At 41.6% G+C, this 22,300-nt stretch overlaps 1 protein-coding gene across 1 annotated transcript in view; it reads right to left on the bottom strand.

Moving 5' to 3' along the window:
• Positions 1-1,435: 1,435 nt before the first annotated feature.
• Positions 1,436-22,300, bottom strand: part of LOC138716492 (uncharacterized) — a 34,171-nt gene continuing 13,306 nt past the window's right edge. The window contains exons 4-6 of the mRNA XM_069849636.1: positions 20,111-20,190; positions 16,723-16,815; positions 1,436-1,614 (exon numbers count right to left, since the gene is read on the bottom strand). Coding sequence (XP_069705737.1) covers positions 1,481-1,614; positions 16,723-16,815; positions 20,111-20,190 — 307 coding nt within the window. The 3' untranslated portion in view covers positions 1,436-1,480. The remainder of the gene's footprint in view (positions 1,615-16,722; positions 16,816-20,110; positions 20,191-22,300) is intronic.

Genomic DNA, 22,300 nt, shown 5'->3' with positions numbered 1-22,300 from the left:
AACTTTCACTTTATGGGATACTAGGGATATCAATTGCTTCAACGAATAACTAAACGACTCCTTCATCTTATCATCGCAATGTTATTCTAAAATGCCAATTAGGCCTACGACCTACTGTAAAATGAATGAGAGAGCAGACACGTAACTTCAAGAATGGAGTGTCAGACATTGTTTCTTTTCTCTTCTCCAAAAGAGTTTTCTAAAACTCGGAGCAAGAAAATGTTGGCAACGACTCAAGGCGTAGATCTCTACGCCTTAGCTGTACCCTTATTAGCCAGACTCCAGTAGGAAACCACCCCGTCTTGTTTCTATTGTGCTGAAGGGACCGTGAAAGGTTGAGCCTTTATTACTTATAACCTATCTCAAAATCATCTGTCGGTACCAACAGTTCCAAATATATTGACCGTTATTAACGAACGAGCCGAGTAAAATTTCGATATTTCTCCTCTATTGAAAATATTTATTCTACTATTAAACACAAACAAATGTCAAGATTTTTGTAGGAGATTTTTATAGGGGCGGCTCCGCCTAAGAGCCTTTAACTACGAGCCGCTACTGATTTATACTTAATCTGCGTCGTCATTATCCCCAAACTCATTTTTACTCGTCCAAATAGTGGTCTCATCTACTGAGAACTAGCGAAACTATTTCAAAGTCTGTCCAATTGTTATATCAATGCCTGGTTATACCAATATCCTGGTTGAGTGTAAGAGAAGGCCTTATGGCCTTAACTCTGATTATTATTATTATTATTATTATTATTATTATTATTATTATTATTATTATATCTTCGATTCTAACTGATCCCATGATTAGAAAGTTCGCTTACACGATCAGAAAATTCTAGGTCCGTTATCTTCGAACGCCATTGTACTATTTATACCGAACAGACATCACCAATAACCGATGTTATCACTCGTATTGAATAATGAAACTGGTATTCATTAATATAAATGAAAAAAAGTTCTGTCTGTTGCTATAACATCTCTGTCGTATTGTGTTCTGATAAAATATTAGGAGATGCACGGCTTCCCTTGCCTCCCCTGAAAATCGGCCGCTGCCTAAAAAAATGTTTACTAAGGAGAATTTCAGGAAAATTTTTATAAGTAATGTAGATAGTGAACAAAATCTGCAAGTAGGTATGTGGAGAAAACACAGGCTGATGGGTTTCGCGATTATAGTCGTGAAAGTACCGTAAATCATAACTGGAGTCAACCCCCTCCTCCACTTTAACATACTGTCCTCAGATGTCCACCCGAATTGCAATGCCTAATAATTATTTAATAATTCCCATCTGACGTTCAATAACCTCGCAGAATTATTTCTGGTGTACTGTCATGGTAAAATATTCTTATTTTATTTTTGAATTAGGATTGGGATTGAAATAATTCTAACGTATTTGGACAAGCATTAAAGAAAGAAGAGTAAGCTCACACCGGCAATTTATTTTCCATACAGATAACTATGTATTAGTTGCTTCTTAAGAGTTAGATGATTCCGGGCATTCGTAAGCGAATTTCTTGACATCCTGCCCGGTCTTCTTGAGGTCCTCCAAAGCGGCTTCCATCGCAGCCTTATCTGGTTTCCACGTGCGGAAAGCTACCCAGACCATCTCTGAAACAAACATGCCACGCTTACTGGTCTTATTGGACGTGGCCTTGTGGATTGAACATAAGAGTTTTATGGCAGGTGTTACGTGTTCAGATTAACATTACGCACTCTATTACTTCCGTGGACACCCCTACTTGGTAGTGGGGTTTAAAAAGGGCGTGTCAGCTACTCTGGCTATTTACGCCCTTATCTAAATTTCTTCAGAAACAAAAAACATTAACAATAAAATAGGCTGATTGCTAACACAAGACTAAACACGCTGTCACTATAAAAAACTGGTATACAAATGCAATTAGTCTTAAGAAATTATAAATAAGTGCAGTCCTCAGAACTTATATTACATTTAAAAAGAAACAATAAAATAATAAAACATATCGCAAGAGATAAATTACCTGGCGCATTTCAAAAAATAAAATTTTATAAAATATCCGGATGTAAATGTCCGAAATATCAAGTAGGCCTATGTTAAATATATATAACAACAAAAGTAACTTCCGGATGTAAAGGGTCCGAAGGATAAGTAAAACGGGCCAATAAAAAACTAAATCACTCTGTCAAGTCATGTAGTGGATAAAAATCTCAAAACTGCATTAATACAATAAAATCATTTCCAAGAGCGTCACGAAGAGTCGGCCGAATTGTATATTGTCGACGTACATGCAACGCTTAGACATGTGCATTGTGTAATCTGCGGTGACCTCGCAAGTTTTAACATACGAAGATAATCACTCAATTTATTTTTAGCTTTAATATGCATAGGCCTGCCCCATTGAGACTCCTGCAGTTGTTCAATAGCCGAAAAGGAACCTTCTTATTCGCCCAGTTCCTCGTACTAGAGCTGCTCTACTACGATGTCAGCCATGCCGTCCAGGTTACAAAGTAAATCGTCTTCCTTAAATTTATTAAGTGTTAAAAATAATTTGAGCAGTCCTCCGAGGTTACATTTTGAATCGAGGGTTTAAATAAAGACCTAAAATGTTATTTGTGTGAGTTTCAAAGTGATATTGTTCCTACGCTGTGAAGAAGAGTCGTGCTGAGAAGAAAAAGTAAAAAAGGCTTACAAGTGCAGTCAAAGCGCCCACAGCTCCTAATACGCGTAATAATAACAAAAGGCTTTTGTTGTGTGGACCTACATCATGATCGCTTAGTCATAGGGATGAACTAATAATACGTTTGCTGCGTATGATATTCTATTAAATTCATGTGTAGAACAGTATCTGCTTGATTACAAATCACATCCAGTACCTAACGTTATTATTTGTACATCTTGATTACACAACTTTTAATACTGTATCACTTCGGAATATGTATGATAAGAACTTTCTTATGTTAAATTTTAAAGTACCTTGTTAACATGTTTTGGACCTATCTTCAGAACTGGCCGTTGTTGGTCTTGGCGCCTCTTGTTTCCTGTGAGGGTGCGTTCGTAGTGTAGAGCCAAAGAATGTATGTGTTTTGAAATTGAGCTGTGTGTTGAGAATATCATTGGGGTGTATTTTCGTCTGTCTGTATATTTCATATTGTTCTAGTGTGTTGAGTTTCTGGCTTTTTGGTTGGATGTGCAGTATTTCCATGTGTGTATTGATGTCTCTGTAGGTGTGGTTGGCATTTGTGATGTGCATATGTGGAGGTGTTTTGTAATTTTGTTATGGCTATGATGTGTTCTTTGTAACGTATTTAAAATCTGCCTGTCTGTCCTATGTACAAGTTGTTGCAGGTGTTACATTTGAGTTTGTAAACGACTGTGTGGTTGTATTTGTTTGTTTGTGTTCTTTGTGCGTTGAGATGTTTTTGTAGAGTGTTATTTTTTCTGTATGCGATGTTGTAATTTAATTTCATGAATGAGGTTGCAATTTTATGTGTGTTTTTGTTTTCGTAGGTTAGTGTGATGTATTTTTTGTTCTTGTGTTTGTGTTGTATTCTTCTGTGTTTTTTTTTTTTGGTTTTGTTTTGTCTTACGTATTATGTTGTCTATTATGTTGGCGTTGTATCCGTTTTCCTGTGCTATTTATTTGATTGTGTTTAGTTCTTCGTTGTAATCCTGTTGGTTCATTGGTATGTTGAGTAGTCTGTGTATCATTGTTCGGAATGCAGCTTGTTTGTGTTGTGTGGGGTGGGGTGGTTGGACGTGTTGTGTATGTGTGTTGTTGTTGTTGTTGTTGTTGTTGTGGGTTTTCTGTATACTTTGAATGTGTGTTTGTTGTCTACTTTTGTTATTGTGATGTCTAGAAAATTTATGGATTTGTTGTTTTCAATTTCTAATGTGTGGTGTGGCTTTGGAGTTATTATTTGCATTAGATTATAACATGATTCAAAACTTATAAATAAATAGGCTAAATTAAATACATTCATGTATCACTTCGTTGTAATATTTTTATTGTTATATGACACAAATATTACGATCAATTTGGGAACTACTTTCTGTGGAAGCATAGGCCTATATGTACATCGTCCTATCTCCAATCGTGAAAGGTAACTGCCGCTCCTCTTTGGAACAAACTTGGATGGGACATAGAAATAGTGATTCTTTCAACATAACAGCTTTTAAGCTGTTTTCAACGCGAAAACATACAGAAAGTCGTCAATGATAATACGAAAGGTTGCAACTGCAGAATTTTGTATTAACTCCCCGTGCATTATAAAGCCTATCCTCTGATCCATAACTTGTTGCTCTCTGTTTAGATACTAAGTCCTAAAGTATACAAAATAAAAAATATGATTGACTGATTGGAAAGGAAAATATACCCGTACTGCAAAAGGCAATATATAACGACTGATTAGATGCTAAAGTTAGTTAGTGAAGTTTTAAAAGGGCGCGTCAGCTACTATGAATATTTGCGCCCTTATCTAAAATTCTTCCAAAAACAAAAACACAAACAATACCATAAGCTAAAAGCGAACACGGATTAAGGAACGTTGTCATATTAAAATCATAAAAAATAAGTAATTGTTAGACTATAGTTGCTAAAGTATAGAGAAAATCTGAAATATAATTGATAGATCTGGAACTAAAGTACATTAAAAATGTGAAGACTAATTACAAATTAAGCAAAGGAAAATATGAAGCTGTTAGAATATCATAACGAAAATGCATGTTTATATAATTTATGACATCCTTGATTTTAGTTTTTCTCTTAATAAAATGTGTTATACATTTTCATGTACTGTAATGTAAATTGTAGTGTATCGATTATCTCACAGAGAGAGAATACTCTTTAGTTTTCGAGTGTTTTGATAATTGTGCTTCAGATGGAAGATATTAAACGTACAAAAGGAAGTGCAAATTCATTCAAAAGAGTCTTCAAACGATAAACTGTTTTCAATATATTGTAATATTTCTATGTGATAAAAAAGAAGTCACTCACTTGGGCAAACAATGGGTTTTCTGTTTGTTGTCAGTTTTTTTTTTGCGTTTCCATGGTTGCCATTTTATTGAATAAATATTAATGGTTATTGGTAGGCCTAAAGCACTATTAGGAGAAGTTGGAAGTTTCAATCACTAAAATAAATATTAGGATTCAGCTGGTAAAGTCTTCCTATGAAAGCATTATGAATCTTTCTTAAAATCTGGGGAAATGTAGAAAATTTAATATTTCAGAGAAGGGCCAAGTTCCATTCGTAATTGCAAATATTCAGTCAGGAGGTGTAAGGAAGCTGATTCTATGCACGTACCGGTAAAAGGACCGAAGGTAATGAACACTAAAGTGACAGCTACAGAGGAGCATCAGACAACTAAATAAATACGGTACTCTATAATTATTATGGGAGTCGAAGTGTTGACTATCCAGATATCTTACAATGTAAAGGCTACCTAACAGCGCAGCTTGGAGAATTCTAAGAAAACATTTTAGTACGTACCTTACTTACTTACTTACTGACTTTTAAGGAACCCGGAGGTTCATTGCCGCCCTCACATATGCCCGCCATTCGTCCATATCCTGAGTAAGATTAATCCAGTCTCTACCATCATATTCCACCTCCCTCAAATCCATTTTAATACGAGTATTATCTTTCCATCTACGTCTCGGCCTCCCTAAAGGTCTTATTCCCTCAAACTCCCAACTAACACTCTATATGCATTTGTGGATTCGCCCATACGTGCTACATGCCCTGCCCATCTCAAACGTCTGGATTTAATGTTCCTAATTATGTCAGGTGAAGAATACAATGCGTGCAGCTCTGTGTTGTGTAACTTTCTCCATTCCCATTTAACTTCATCCCTCTTAGCCCCAAATATTTTCCTAAGAACCTTATTCTCAAACACTCTTAATCTCTGTTCCTCTCTCAAAGTGAGAGTCCAAGTTTCACAGACATATAGAACAACCGGTAATATAACTGTTTTATAAATTCTAACTTTCAGATTCTTTGACAGCAAGCTAGATGACAAAAGCTTCTCAGCCGAATAATTACAGGCATTTCCCATATTTATTCTGCGTTTAATTTCCTCCCGAGTGTCATTTATATTTGTTACTGTTGCTCCAAGATATTTGAATTTTTCCACTTCTTTGAAGGATAAATCTCCAATTTTTATAGTTCCATTTCGTACAATATTCTGGTCACGAAACATAATCATATACATTTTATTATCTACCTACTAATTTAAACTAAAATCAGCATTCACCCTCAAAGAAAACGATAAGCAGAAAATATTATGATCTTAATGAGAAATGGCGCACTGCACCAAATTTACACCCTGTAAAATAATTAATTAGGCCTACACTAATCTTTCACGATCGTCGTCAGCAGACATTTTCGAGGAAAACAGTCTCCGCGATCTGCAGATCTGAATCCGGTAGATTTTTTATTTTGGGTTTACTTAAAGAACGCGTTTTAAACTGAGAAAGATGCTATCAATAAAAAAAAAAAATTCTGAAATATTCCAAGATATTGTCTTCAAACTGCTATTCTACGTGTCGCAGAAATAATCAGAAATAAACAAGAGAACGACGTACGTATTCCAAATGTTTTGTAAGAACCATTCTCAAATGTATATCCAGCACAGTGATGTTTTCTCCTTTTTTACCCCAATATATTGTCATATATTTTATAATCCTTTACAATTTAAGTAATTTTTGAATTGCCTTATGCAACATAGCCCTATTTTACAATTCTGCCGTGTTGCATCTAAATTTTCTGTCTGTCTATATACCACTTACAGTATGCTAGAGAGTAAAGTAAAGTAGATCTTCTAAGCTGTCTCGCCTTGAAGAGGAACATTCCAGTTTTTTGTTAGTATTCTCTATTCCTTATGAGCTCAAGACATGCTACCGATCCCTATTTCGCCGTAGATACTTTCTTCCAAACTGTTCTGTCTCCTTACAGTCTCCTTTCCAAGATTCCTTTTCAACAGATAAAGGACAATTTTGTGAGTCTCACAAACATCCAAATTTAACCACACCAAACCCGCTCTGTGACCACGTGATAAATACTTTATTTGAACATAGTTATTGAATCAACGTGCTCAATATTTGATTTAGGCGTAGCGGTATTGGATCCATGTAATATAGTATACTCAAGTCGAGAATGGCGTTATGGGGTCCACGTGTAGAATTCAACCCACTTGTTGTGCATATCATCTTTTATGCCCGTGCAGTATACTTAGTTTCGTTCTTTGAGCAAACAGGGAAATACGCCCGCGCACTTTCTTTTTCTTTGCGCGCTTAGAAGAAGATAGAAACCGCCGCCGACTATTTGCTTGCCACGCGGCGTAAGAGAGTAAGAGCAGAAGCGAATGAACTCAGGAAAGCCACGCGCATGACGTCAACAGCCAAACAAAGAAGGGGTTGATTGGCGTCCCCTCCGAGAGGGGTATATAAGACGGCCCAGCTGCCGTAGTACAATCTCATCCTGCCTAAGGTTTTTCCGTGGTTTTCCTAAGGCGCTAAGACAAATGTCGGGATGAGCCCTAAAAGAAATGGGCCACGGACCTGCACTCATATCCCCATGAATCTCTCTAATTACTCTAAATTAATTAACAATTACATCTCTCCCCCCTCTTCGTAATTGAGCCATCTTATAGCCAAATGGCTGGTCTCGAAAGTGAGACGATTCAACAAGGCTCATGACAACAATCACCTCCTACATAACAGCCAAATTGGCTAGTCTCTTATATATGAGACAACTCATCCTGCCTAAGGTATTCCATGGTTTTCCTCAGGCGTAAGACAAATGTCGGGATGAGCCCTATAAGAAATGGGCCACGGATCTAAATGCCCTTCCCCATATATATTCCCCTTTATTATAAACGACGTATGCCCTAGTTCAGAACCTATAAATTGTCTATTAAATATACGAGTTCACTCAATTAGTCGCAATTTGAAAGGACAGGGACCTCTCAAATTGCAGATTTAGATTTCAAGGCGCTTCTTCCGACGGCCTACACATGCTTTGTCATCGAACAACAGATGACAGCGTCATGCCATCCTAACGGCAAACACCAGCCAACTCTTCCTCGCCCCGTTCCGTGATCACTTGATCAAATCTCAGTCTCCCTCGCGTATGTGGTACCTAAGAGGTTACATCCAATTTCGGCTTCCCCTTCAAAATTTTCTAGAGTTCCTTCAGTGGAGTAGCGTAACCCGGAGTGAGACTAGTGGCCAACAGGCTTGGAGCTCACATATTTAGTTTTGTACAGCCCCCAACCCCTTGCATGGACGCGTTTTGCGTACCTTTTAAATTTGTCCTCCCAATTCTCTTTCGATTTTTCGTTTTCGTAGTACAATCATAGCAGAGATAATAACATCTTGGCTTCCGATCACTATCCCATTCCCTGGAGAGAGGCTCACGTAGTTCTCTTTCCAAAGCCCGGAAAGGATAAGACGAATCCAAACAACTATAGGCCTATTAGTCTCCTCAGTTGTCTCAGCAAACTGGCGGAGCGGGTCATACATAGACGCCTCGCTGAAGTAGTGTTGCCCCAAATCAGGAACGAGCAGTTCGGTTTCCATCCTGGTCGTTCCACTGTACTCCAGGCACTCCGCATGACGGAGGACATTACCTGGGCTATGAGCACGAAGCGTGAAGTGGCTACAGCTTACCTAGACATCGAGCGAGCATTCGACAAGGTTTGGCATGAGGGGCTCCTCGTTAAGTTACTGGGCATGGGAGTCCCAGATGGAATGATACGCCTCATTTCTAACTACCTCCGAGGCCGTACATTCAAAACCTGTGTAGGCCCTAGTTTCTCCACCCCCCATGAAATTCAAGCAGGAGTCCCACAGGGTTCCATTATCGGTCCCATACTTTTCAATATATTCATTAATGACCTCCCGTTTCGCTATATCCACGGCAGAAGTAGTCATCTGTATATCTATGCAGACGACACTGCCCTCTTGGCAAAGGGCAAAACATATAGATTAGCGTCCCATAGAATGCAGTCGATCTTAGATCACCTACAGCCGTGGTTCCACGACAGGAGAATCAAGGTCAATGTAGAGAAATGTCAGGACATACTCTTTTCACTAAGAGCGAGGCTTGAAGACATACCACCATCACCCACACTTTTCGTACAAGAAATGCCGTGGATGAACCAAATTAACTATTTAGGGATCATTATGGACTCTCATCTCATCTTCCGAGATCACATCCAATCCCTTCTTCGTTAGGCCAACGGGCTGATAGATAGACACGATCCCATTCTGGCGGCCTTAACTCCTGACAACCTGGGGGTAGGACTTACCATGTATAAGGCCCTCACTTCGCTCAGTCATTACCTATTCCGCACCCGCATGGGGGTTTGCGGCAGGGTCCCATCTCCGTAAACTCCAAGTTATCCAAAACCAGGTGATTCGACTCATTACTCATCTCCTCCGAGTCGCCTCGAGAAGAAAATTCTATGTTGAACTAGACTTGCAACCATACGTGGTGTGTCTAAAAAGTTCGGTGAATGATGTCATATCTGAACGGCAACTTAGCGCACATGCTTGCGCATGCGCATGGTTCTTCAGAGACTTGGGAAGAATCGATACACACTGGCAGTGTAAACAGACTGCGACCAGTTGAACGTAAACAGTGTGAGAGGAAGTGTCACAGCGCAATAGAGCAACGTGTAAACATCAAGTTCAGCTACAAATTGGGTAAGACTGCAACGGAGACACATGGAATGTTGGTGCAGGTGTACGGGAGGGAAGCCGTGAGCAGAAAATGTGTTTACGAATGGTTTTAACGCTTCCGTGAAGGGAAGGAAACAATTGAGGATGAGCCACGTTCAGGTCGGCCATCGGCAAGCAGAACCCCAGAAATGATCAAGAAAGTGCGACAAATGCTGGCACAAGATCGGCGACTGATTCTAAGATTGATTGCGGAGGAATTGGACATTAGCAAGGACACGGTACACACCATCGTCCGCGATGATATGGGTAAGCGGAAGATCTGCTCCCGATTTGTGCCGCACAAGCTCACAGACGAGCAGAAAGCAAAACGGATGGAAACTTCTGGTGATTTCATTTCAATGTGTGACCAGGATCCATTGCTTCTGAAAACCATCGTCACGGGAGATGAGACCTGGTGCTACCATTTCGATCCGGAATCAAAACGGCAATCGATGTCATGGTGTTCACCGACTTCCCCCCGACCAAAAAAAAAAGCCGTATGCAAAAATCCAAGGTGAAAACACTGTTGATCGCCTTCTTCGACAACAACGGTATCATCCACAAGGAATTTGTTCCTGCAGGTCAAACCATTAATGCTGCATTTTACCAGTCCGTTTTGAACCGATTGCTACAGCGTACCCGGCGGGTTCGGCCTGAGTTGCACAGGACTGGCAAATGGATGCTGCTCCATGACAATGACCCTCCGTATTCCCCTGATCTGGCTCCTGCGGACTTCTTCCTGTTTCCCAGCTTGAAGGCGGGCATGAAAGGTGAAAGTTTTGCGGATGTGAATGCCATCAAAGATCGTGTGACAGCCGTTCTGCGATCGATTCCACAGGAGGCTTTTGCTGATAGTTTCCAGAAGCCGTACGAACGTTGTCAAAAGTGTGTTGTAGCGGGTGGCGACTATTTTGAAGGGCAATAAAGAAAATTTGTTTGTATTTTTGCTTTTTTGCTTTCTGATACCATTCACCGAACTTTTCCAATTCCTGGCTCAGACGATGATAACTGTTCTTGAGCATCCTCCGTACTCCCCTGATCTGGATCCTGCGGATTTTTCCTGTTTCCCCGCTTGAAGGCGGCGAGATCAGAGGAGTGCGGAGTGTGTTCAGGAACAGTTACCATCTTCTGAGCCAGGAATTGGCGAACACGGATCGCACAGTGTGCAAGGGCATTGTCATGGAGCAGCATCGATTTTCCAGTCTTGTGCAACTCTGGCCGAACCCGCCGAATACGCTGTAGCAATCGGTTCAAAACGGACTGGTAAAATGCAGCATTAATGGTTTGACCTGCAGGAACAAATTCCTTGTGGATGATACCGTTGTTGTCGAAGAAGGCGATCAACAGTGTTTTCACCTTGGATTTTTGCATACGGCTTTTTTTTTTTTTTTTGGTCGCGGGGAAGTCGGTGAACACCATGACATCGATTGCCGTTTTGATTCCGGATCGAAATGGTAGCACCAGGTCTCATCTCCCGTGACGATGGTTTTCAGAAGCAATGGATCCTGGTCACACATTGAAATGAAATCACCAGAAGTTTCCATCCGTTTTGCTTTCTGCTCGTCTATGAGCTTGTGCGGCAGAAATCGGGAGCAGATCTTCCGCTTACCCAAATCATCGCGGACGATGGTGTGCACCGTGTCCTTGCTAATGCCCAATTCCTCCGCAATTATTCTTAGAGTCAGTCGCCGATCTTGTGCCAGCATTTGTCGCACTTTCTCGATCATTTCTGGGGTTCTGCTTGTCGATGGCCGATCTGAACGTGGCTCATCCCCAATTGTTTCCTTCCCTTCACGGAAGCGTTTAAACCATTCGTAAACACATTTTCTGCTCACGGCTTCTCTCCCGTACACCTGCACCAACATTCCATGTGTCTCCGTTGCAGTCTTACCCAATTTGTAGCTGAACTTGATGTTTACACGTTGCTCCATTGCGCTGTGACACTTCCTCTCACACTGACTACGTTCAACTGGTCGCAGTCTGTTTACACTGCCAGTCACATGCATTGCATTGTGTGTATCGATTCTCTCCAAGTCTCTGAAGAACCATGCGCATGCGCAAGCACGTGCGCTAAGTTGCCGTTCAGATATGACATCATTCACCGAACTTTTTAGACACACCACGTAGACGAGTTCATTGCTCGACTGGCTGGAACCTGTATGCCGAAGCTCGTGCTAACCCCAACCCGCTCATATCTGGCCTCAGCCAGTATGATCCTAGGTTACGGCGTAGACACCAGACAGGTCCATTAGCTATACTCTTGAGACAGGAGGACAGGGAGGCTGGCGTAACTCCCAGGTTTTGGTAGTCACAACTGAACACCATGAGACTCCTTTGATAGTGCAATCGCTTTGAAATGACCTTGTCTTAACTGGGCTAAACAAAATCCCTCCCTGACTATATCTACATTTGCTGATCGATGGAACTATCATAGAGCCAATTGGCTAGTATATATCCATCGATTCATAGAGTCATTTTACCTAAGAGCCAACTGGCTAGTCTCTGAAATTGAGACAACTCATCCTGCCTAAGGTTTTTCTGTTGTTTTCCTAAGGCGTTAAGACAAATGTCGGGATGAGCCCTAAAAGAAATGGGCCACGGACCTGCATTCATATCCCGATGAACCCCTTAAATACTCTAAAATAATTAATAATTACATATATCCTAAATTCATAAATCAATCGACCTATTACCTAAAAGCCAAATTGGCTAGTCTCTTATATTGAGACAACTCGTTCTGCCTAAGGTATTTCCGTGGTTTTCCTAAGGCGTTAAGACAAATGTCGGGATGGGCCCTAAGAGAAATGGGCCACGGACCTATATGCCCTTACCCATAAGTCCCCCCTTTTTGTATCAAACAACTTACTGCCCTAGTTCAGTCAGAGTTTATAAAATTATGGAATAAATGTGTAACGTCACTCATGTCGCAATGCGAAAGGACAGGGAACCTTTCAAGTTGCAGATTCAGAATTCACGGCGTCTCTCCTGGCGGTCCTCACCAGTCTTGTCATCGAACAACAGACGACAGAGTCTTCTCGACTCCTGCACTGCGAAATGACACAGTTAATTTCAATGTGCAAATTTACACCAGCCATCTGCTCCTCGTCCCGTCCCGTCCCGTGATCATTTTGATCACATTTCCGCCCCCCTCGCGTATGTGATACCTAAGAGGTTACGTCCATTTTCGGTTTTTTCCCCTTCAAAATTTTCTAGAGCTCCTTCATTGCAGCAGCGTAACCCGGAGTGAGACTAGTGGCCAACAGGCTTGGAGCTCATATACTTAGTATCTTGCAGCCCCGAACTCCTTGCAAGGACGCGTTTTGCATACCTTTTAAATTTGTCCTCCCAATTATCCTCTCCTTTCCGATTTTCGTTTTTCGTAGTACAATCAATCACCTTCTACCTAATAGCCAAATTGGCTAGTCTCTTACATGAGACAACTTATCCCGCCTAAGGTACTCCGTGGTTTTCCTAAGGCGTAAGACAAATGTCGGGATGAGCCCTAAAAGAAATGGGCCACGGACCTATATACCCTTCCCAATACATTCCCCTTTTCTAGCAAACGACGTAATGCCGTAGTTCAGAACCTATAAATGGCCTATTAAATGTGCGAGGTCACTCATTTAGTCGCAATGCGAAAGGACAGTGAACCTTTCAAATCGCAGATTCAGATTTCACGGCGCTTCTTCTGACGGCCTTCACCTGCCTTGTCATCGAACAACAGATGACTAGAGTCTTCACGACTCCACTTGCACTGCGAAATGGCAAAGCCCCTTTCAATGTGCAAGATAACACCTGCCCATCCTAACGGCAAACAAGCGAGTCTTCTCGACTCTTCCTGCACTGCGAAATTACACAGTTCATTTCAATGTGCAGATTTACACCAGCCATTTCTTCCTCGTCCCGTCCTGTGATCACTTTGATCATTTCCGTCCCTTCGCGTATGTGGTACCTAAGTGGTACGTCCATTCTCTGTTTTTCCCCTTCAGATTTTTCTAGAACTCCTTCAGCGGAGCAGCGTAACCCGGAGTGAGACTAGTGGCCAACAGGCTTGGAGCTCACATATTTAGTTTCTTACAGCTCCGAACCCCTTGCAAGGACGCGTTTTGCGTACCTTTTAAATTTGTCCTCCCAATTCTCCTCTTTCAATTCAATTCAATTTAATTCAATTCGTAGTGACGTCTCAGCTCCATGAGACTCCTTGGATAGTGGAACCGCTTTGAAATGACCTTGTCTTAACTGGGCTGAACAAATCACTCCCTAACAATATCCCCACTTGTTGATCGATGGAAATATCATTGGCTAGTATATGTCCATCGATTCATTGAGTCATTCTACCTAAGAGCCAAGTGGCTAGTCTCTGAAATTGAGACGTCTCATCCTGCCTAAGGTTTTTCCGTGGTTTCCCTAAGGCGCTATGACAAATGTTGGGATGAGCCCTAAAAGAAATGGGCAACGGACCTGCATTCATAACCCCATGACCTCTGTAATTAGTCTAAATTTAATTAATATCTATGTCCTGCCGACTATCTATTCTTAATTGAGTCACCATAGAGCCAAATGGCTGGTTTCTATTTTGAGACGATTCAACAAGACTCAGTCATAAATCAATCGACCTCCTATCTAAAAGCCAATTGGCTAGTCTCTTATATTGAGACAACTCATACTGCCTAAGGTATTCCCATGGTTTTCCTAAGGCATTAAGACAAATGTCTGGATGAGCCCTAAGAGAAATAGGCCACGGACCTATACGCCCTTCCCCATAATTCCCCCTTTTTCTAACAAACGACGTAAATGCTCTAGTTCAGAATCCTTAAATTACCTGTCACACGAGCGAGGTCACTCGTCTAGTTGCATTGCGAAAGGACAGGGAACTTTTCAATTTGCTAATTTAGAATTTCACGGCGTTTTTTTCTGACGGCCTTCACCTGGCTTGTCATCGAACAACAGACGCCTGAGTCTTCTCGACTCCACTTGCGTTGCGAAAAGGTAAAGCTCCTTTCAATATGCAAGATTAATCCTGCCATCCTAGCGGCAAACAAACGAGTCCTCTCGATTGCTCCTGCACTGCGAATTGACCCAGTTCCTTCCAATGTGCAGATTTACAGTAGTCATTTTTCCTCGTCCCGGCCCGTGCTCAATTTTATCACATTTCCTTCCCCTCGCGTATGTGGTACCTAAGAGGTTACGTTCTTTTTCGGTTTTCCCCTTCAAAATTTTCTACAGCTCCTTCAGTGGAGCACCGTAACCGGAGTGAGACAAATGGCCAACAGGCTTGGAGCTCATATAGTTAGTTTCTTTCAGCCCCGAATCCCTTGCAAGGACACGTTTTGCGTACCTTTTAAATTTCTCCTTCCACTTCTCTCTTTCAATTCAATTCAATTCAATTCAATTGAATTCACGATAGCGTTAGTCATTGGTTCAGACGGGGGATAGCTACCAGCTACCCTCGTCCAGTACTCACTCTTCTCGCTTAGGCGCAGATACTTAGTTTTTGTTCGTATGTATCTCGGCACGTACATCATCCCCGGAACGGAGGGCCGACTTGCGCTCCGTCTCCGACTAGCCCCCATACCTGTTTCACTCTTCCCTACACAGTTCGCCATCTCATCTCTCCTTTCATAGTTCCGAGCACCACTACACTTACTTCCCGTGAATCTTTCCGGCCTCAATATGCCCGACCCGAGTCCTGTCTTCGAACCCTCTCTTCTGTCGAAAAGTCGCAAAGCACATTTGTTGGTCCCTCGACAGAAGGATTGCCCGTTTCCACGCTCCTGGTGTCGAAAAGTCGCGAAGCCAGGCTCGTTGTGATCCCTCGACACCTACTGAGCTTGTTCTCTCTATTGAAAAGTCGCAAAGCATCTTTGTTGATCCCTCGATTGAGAGAACTAACCTCGAAGCCGGTTCCATCTCTCTCGCTCTCCTCCCCCCACCCCTGACATCGTGAAACTTCAGGCCACTCCTGTTTCCTCCATCCCCAAGTACTCCCGTTCTCTCTCTCTTTTCTACGTTGCCATCCTGTTCAGTTCGTACCAGCTTCACAGCTACTCTCTCTTTTTCTTGTCTTCAGTTCTTCCCAGGCACTCCGTTACCCTTCTCATATATCGTCAGTCCTGAAATCAGTACCACTTCGAGTAATTTCAGTCAGTCAGATGGCACACTTTCCATATTCTAAATTTTCTCAACGGCACTCCCGTTTCCCCTGCTCAGGAGCTAGAGAAGTACGCAACTTTTTAAAATAAACACCTATATCTGCAACAGAGTATTTTCTTCTGCATCATGGTATCATCACCTCCCCAAAACCAAACTTCAGTTTCTTGTCCCGTCTCTCCCGTTTCCTCTCTCTCCACGTCGACGACACGTCAGAGAGGAACGACTAGGAGTCAGGCGTACGACACACTGATGAATATTGGAATCAGGGTCGCCCATAGGAATTGTGTGTCCCTCCAAAAACATTAGTCAGGTTCCTTTCCTAGCCAGTATATTAAAGAATGTTCAAATTCCATAATTTAAAAACAGTACTTACTAAAACAATAGGTTAAGAAAATGTTAGTTATTGCAACATGTGTAATCCGTATTAGTTACTGAAATTATAATATTACTTGTACAAGATAAATAAAAAATCATTTGTTTATAAATATGTTTAATAATTTTCATTTCAATCAGTAGAAAGAAGTAAGATATAATTTTAAAAAATAAATACAGCCATATTTTAGAGAAAATATCAAAATGTATTTAAGAAAATTTAATATGTAATGTGTGAGTGTAGTGTAGGCTAGTTAATTGTGCGCAGTAATATCTTGACTGAAACATCACATTTACAGAATCCCTCGACAAGCAGATTGCATCAGGCAGATTACTGTATGTCAAATATATATATGATTTAACGGAATTCTTATTCATGTAAAAAAATGTTTCGTCAATACATTTTGCCTTCTTCTCCCTAAAAAGAGATTTAAAAATCAGGAAAGATCCCCCCATTCGATTGGTGCCCCTGCTGGAATCTATGCCGGTTACTCACCTTCGTTGTTCACGGAATCCGGACAAGCCCCCGCAATGTGGTACTGCAACTTGGGATTCCACACCAAAACTTGGTATCGATCAGAGAAGTCTCCTACGGGCAGACCAAAACAATAAGTCAGAAGTGTACACTATAACTACTTAAACATGTAACTATTGACTCTCGCAATGTGAATGCTGCACACAGACATCAATTACTTGACAGCCCCCTTAACAGAGTAATTTCCATACATGTACTGACAGATGACTGGAGTTAGTGGGGTTTAAAAAGGGCGAGTCAGCTACTATGGCTATTTAGTAACTTTTCTAAAATTCCTCACAAAACAGAGACACAATGCAATAATCTCAATGATTAAAAGAACTAAAAAGCGTTGTCACGGTTAAAACGAGGCAAACAAATGCAGTTTCAAAAGGGTTATGCATAAGAAAAACATAAGAGTGAGTAGTTCACAGAACTTTGCTGCTATTTAAAAAGAAACAATAAAATAATAAAACATATTCCACCAGAAATAAATTATCTGGCGCATTTCTAAAATGGTCGGATGTAAAAGGTCCAAAGGTCAAGTGGGTTAAAAAACTTATACGTATAAAACAAGGAATGTAACCTCCGGATGTAAAGAGTCCGGAGGATAAGTAAAAGGGATCAATAAAAAAAACTAAACCACCCTGTCAAGTCCTGCATTCGATAAACATCTCAGAACTGCACTTGTCCAATTAAAATTACTTCCAAGAGCGTCACGTAGAGTCGGCCGAATTCCATACTGCTGACGGACACGGTCGTATTTTCCACACTGTAATAAAAAATGTTCCACCGTAAGTGGAACATAGCATATATCACAGTCCGGCTGGGGCTCGCCACTTAGAAGATGGCCATGCGTCAGATGACAGTGGCCAATCCTCAACCTGGTGAGTAAAACTTCTTCGTGTCGTGACGCTCTTGTGGACAAATCCCAAACGCGAACAGTATTCTTTATTTTCCGTAATTTATTTCCGTTTTGTGCAGACCGTTCTCATTCCCATTGCCACCATAACATATGTTTCTGGTTATTTTTAATATCTTGTCACATCTCACGCCAATACACCTCAGACCCATTGATAGCACCGTCCCTTGCTGCAGCATCCGCTGCGTTTCCAGGAATGCCAACATTATCCGGAGTCCACACTACTCCATTCTCATAATCAGAGGTTAGGAGAGTGTGGAAAAGTTCGTGGGTTCTCAACACAAGCGGATCATCAGAATTCCAACGCAGAAGGGGTAGAATGCGCTTAAAGAGTCGAAGCAGATAAGGAATCTGCACCGGGGTTGTCTAATTAAAAACAATAAATCTTCATAAAATGCATGTAGTTCTGCGGTAAAAACACTAGTGTACGGCTCAATTAATATTTCAATATATGTCCATTTGCAACAAAGGAACAACCATCACAATCATTTATTTGGGATCCGTCAGTAAAAACTAATGCATAATTTGGAAAGTGTAATAAAAGTTCACTGAAACGAAGTCTGTAAACAAAAGGTGGTGTAAAATTCTTAAAACATCGGCTCAGTCTTACGTCAAACATTGGTCGTCGCATAGTCCATGGTGGAGTGGTAATATATTCCAGTGTGCGAACTGTTGGCAGGCGGATGTCGAGCTCGGACAGCAGTTCACGAGACGGCACACCCGCTGGACGAAGTTTCCGTGGATTTTCACTGTATCGGTTGTAAGGAGACAGATGGTAAAAGGAGTCGTAAGAATTGTGCTCTGGCTGTGAGCGGAGCGTAACAGCATACGACCACAACAAGACATTATGTCGCCGATACAGTGATGGTTCCCCCGCTTCGCAATACAGGCTCTCTCGCCGACTCATTCGGAAGGCCACTGTAGCGAGTCGTATTCCATGATGATGGATAGTGTCTAAGATACGTAACTTGGATTTATTTGCTGAGCCATAGATAAAACAGCCATAATCCAACTTTGACCGGATAAGAGCACGATAAAGACGTAAAAGTACTATGCGGTCTGCACCCCAGCGAACCCCTGACAAAAGACGTAAAATCACACGATACCTCCCTTCTGGTTGGATGATCGTCCACCTCTGCTTCGGCATGTGGACGTGAGGCCAGCAGCCGGCTGGTCGCTCTTGGCCCTGCAAAGGGTGTAGCGCCATGGATATATATATATATATATATATTGGGTTATTTTACGACGCTGTATCAACATCTAGGTTATTTAGCGTCTGAATGATATGAAGGTGATAATGCCGGTGAAATGAGTCCGGGGTCCAGCACCGAAAGTTACCCAGCATTTGCTCGTATTGGGTTGAGGGAAAACCCCGGAAAAAACCTCATCCAGGTAACTTGTCCCGATCGAGATTCGAACCGGGCCACCTGGTTTCGCAGCCAGACGCGCTGACCGTTACTTCACACCTGTAGACTATATATATATATATATATATATATATATATATATATATATATATATATAATTAAAATTCATGCATATTAAACACTGGAACTTACTGCTATGCTTCAGTAGAAAATTGTCACTTCAAAATACCAAATGCGACCGAAGATAATCAGATTTTTGTGCCTCCTGAAAATGTACTCAAATGGATATATAGGATTTCTGCAATTCAAAATTCTTATAGGTCTAGCTATACTATAAAGAAATCGTATAAAAAGTGTCCCGATGCTATATTTCTAAGCAAAGTCACAATGTAAACATAACCAGCGACTGTATGACTGGTACAAGAGGCGGAAAGTGAGAGATGCCAGCTCAGTTTAAAAAAAAAAAGTTGCATAAATCGCGTCCCAACTATCGAAACATTCGATGATATAGGCTATAAAGTAGAACAATCGTCCAGGGATTAATTAACAAAAGTTATACAGTCAAATGTACCCAAGACATCGTATTCAAAAACGATGAAGTTGTTCAAACTAAAACCTAACGTAATGACATCGGTCGCTCATAAATTGAATGAAGTAGATGTGTAGGGTTCAATTATATCGATAGAGACGAAATACAGCGCGTATCTAATATATATATATATGTAAAGAAACATGTGAAATGTGCATTAGAGGATGGTGGGCGAGCTAAGCTGATAAATTACATCTGACTGCCGACCTCTTACGCTCTGAATCACCGCTAAGCGGGCCGTTACTTGTCCACACGTGCTAAGCGAAACCTGTTTCCAGGCGTACACTGGTTATCTTATAATTTGGACATTTAAAATGTTGCTGTATTTGTTCTTGTGAATTTATTATATATTTTTAAGAAATTTTATTTCCCGGCTGATAGTTTATCTCCTTACATTTCTTAAGGGGGAAAATGGTTTGATTTACCGTAACATTTTCATAAGCAGTTTCGCCAAAGTCCAAAAGCACGATCTTTGTATAATGTCACACTCACCGTTTCCTTCGAAAATGATGTTCAAGATGTTCCCATTTTCGATGTAGGCTTTTCCCGTCATATTGAATAAGTTCCCAGACCTGAAACAAGCAACAAACGGCATTCCTATTCAAAGCGTATTAAAATGGTTCAAACTAGATAGCAACTGTCATCGACGCTTCCTTTTGTATATTAAAAGAATTCATTTCTCAGAGGCAGCTGGGTGAGTACGCTACACTACTGCCAATAGTATTACCATCATCACTGTAATCATCATCATCATCAACATCATCAATCATCATCAACCTTTAGATTTTTAGCCTGAAGATCCTGTTCTATAGATCTTACGGCCTATATTCTTCCATGCGGTTTGGTCTTTATACGTAAACTACATTTCTATTCGTGTTTTCAAGACTTCACTTAAATTCACCATTGAACTGGGTTTTATAGAATTCAATTTCGAGAGGGGACTATGAAGTTTCCGCTAGCCCTCAAGCTAGGCACATTACCAAACCAACACCGGCTGACTACACTAAGATCCAGGTTCCTAGCAGGAAAATCCACTCGTCCAGGCCTACAATCTTTCTCTGCTGTCACAGCAGCGATTTTCTTAGGGACGTAAGGCTTGATGTCAAGGCCACACGTGTCGTCTGACTCAGCAGTCTGAGTGGCAGGGTCTACATACTGTAAGTCTGGGTAGCGATCTTAATTCGCTTCCCAGGTATCTCTGCAAGAGATGGAGTTTGCTTGGTGGCATCAATTTCCTCTGTTGCCTTCTGTAGTACAGGCGAACAGGACTTTTCCATTGCCTTCTTTCTTTATCTAAAATACGCTTACGCGCCTCGAAAAACGTAATATCTTCACGGACTAGAAGCTCTTGAATCGTCTTCTCCAGTATATACTTTGGACAATTTTTCGAACTAGAAGTGTGGTCTCCAGAAAAATTCACACAGTGCTCGGCGTTGGGACATGGGGAATCCCCATGGTCACCATTGCCGCACTTTGCACATAAGATATTGTTTGTGCAACGTTTCTGCGTATGTCCGAACCGTTGGCAGCTAAAATACCGCTTTGGGTTCGGCATATACGCACAAACTGGGACACGCTCGTACCCGACAAAGATGTATTCTGGTAGGACAGGCTTTTCGAAGATTGAAAAGACAGTGCTCAGGGGAACAGTCTGTCCGGCCCGGTTACGCAATAAACTGTAAGACTTGGACATGGATGCTCCGCCAGTTCTAATTGGATGTCTTCATCAGACACACAGTCTAGAGAATCCGTATGCACTACTCCCCGCGTGGTGTTCAGCGAAGAGTGCCGTTCGACTTTAATACGGTAAGACCCTATCAACTTCGCTTTCAACAGCGTCTCACTCTTTTCTTTGAGATAGCCTATAGTCTCGATGAAGAGACTACTGTTGCGTAGTCGAGTTGCATTGTTGACCTTCCCAACGAGTCCGTCGAGTGGGCGTCTTATGTTTTTCATACTCTTTTCTGTTGCGTCCAAGGTGATACTAATAAACTTTGGAGGCGGCACATTAACTGTTACTTTCTCAGGGTCCGATTCCATTGCAAACTTCTTCATGTGATCACCAGTCGTGTCTATTACTGTCTTATGTTTTTTATCATTTTTTTCTAAGGCAGGGGGAGCAGAACGCCAGAAAATTCAAATTGTCCTCCCACCTATGGAGCCGTCGGTGTCAGCCTGCCACCGTGGGGCGAAAGAAAAGGACGTCTAAAAAATTCTTCGCGGTCTGTGCCGGCTATGAGGACCCCTCCACATCCCGATACCAAGCAATCCACCTCACGCACGTTACACTTCAAACGGGACATTACATACCTAATGGCAAGTCGTACACCAGAGGCGTGTCGCAGTTTTATGTCCCTACCACGGGAATTACCGCCCGTTGCTCCCCACTCTACACTGAACAATTCCAGGACTATCTAGCTTCAAGGGACTTGTAGTTGATTACACTGCAATACCCATAGTTCAGCGGTATCACGTCGGGGAAACGGCAGTGTTAAGCCCGTAACGCACTTGAAGAGTTTTCGCTAGCGAGAAATGTGTTGCGAGAAAGAGGCGAAGAGCCTTTCTCCACACACTTGGCGAATTCTCGCTGTCACAGATTACACCTCGCTATGATCATCTGTGCACTGCTTTCATGCAGAAAGCATTTTTTCTGATTATAGTAATCATTCGTTCGGGGAAATA

The sequence above is a fragment of the Periplaneta americana genome, chromosome 16 (genome assembly GCF_040183065.1).
Source record: "Periplaneta americana isolate PAMFEO1 chromosome 16, P.americana_PAMFEO1_priV1, whole genome shotgun sequence".
Taxonomy (NCBI): domain Eukaryota; kingdom Metazoa; phylum Arthropoda; class Insecta; order Blattodea; family Blattidae; genus Periplaneta; species Periplaneta americana.
Note: the sequence above shows the minus strand (reverse complement) of the source record. Positions and strands in the feature narration are given on the sequence as shown.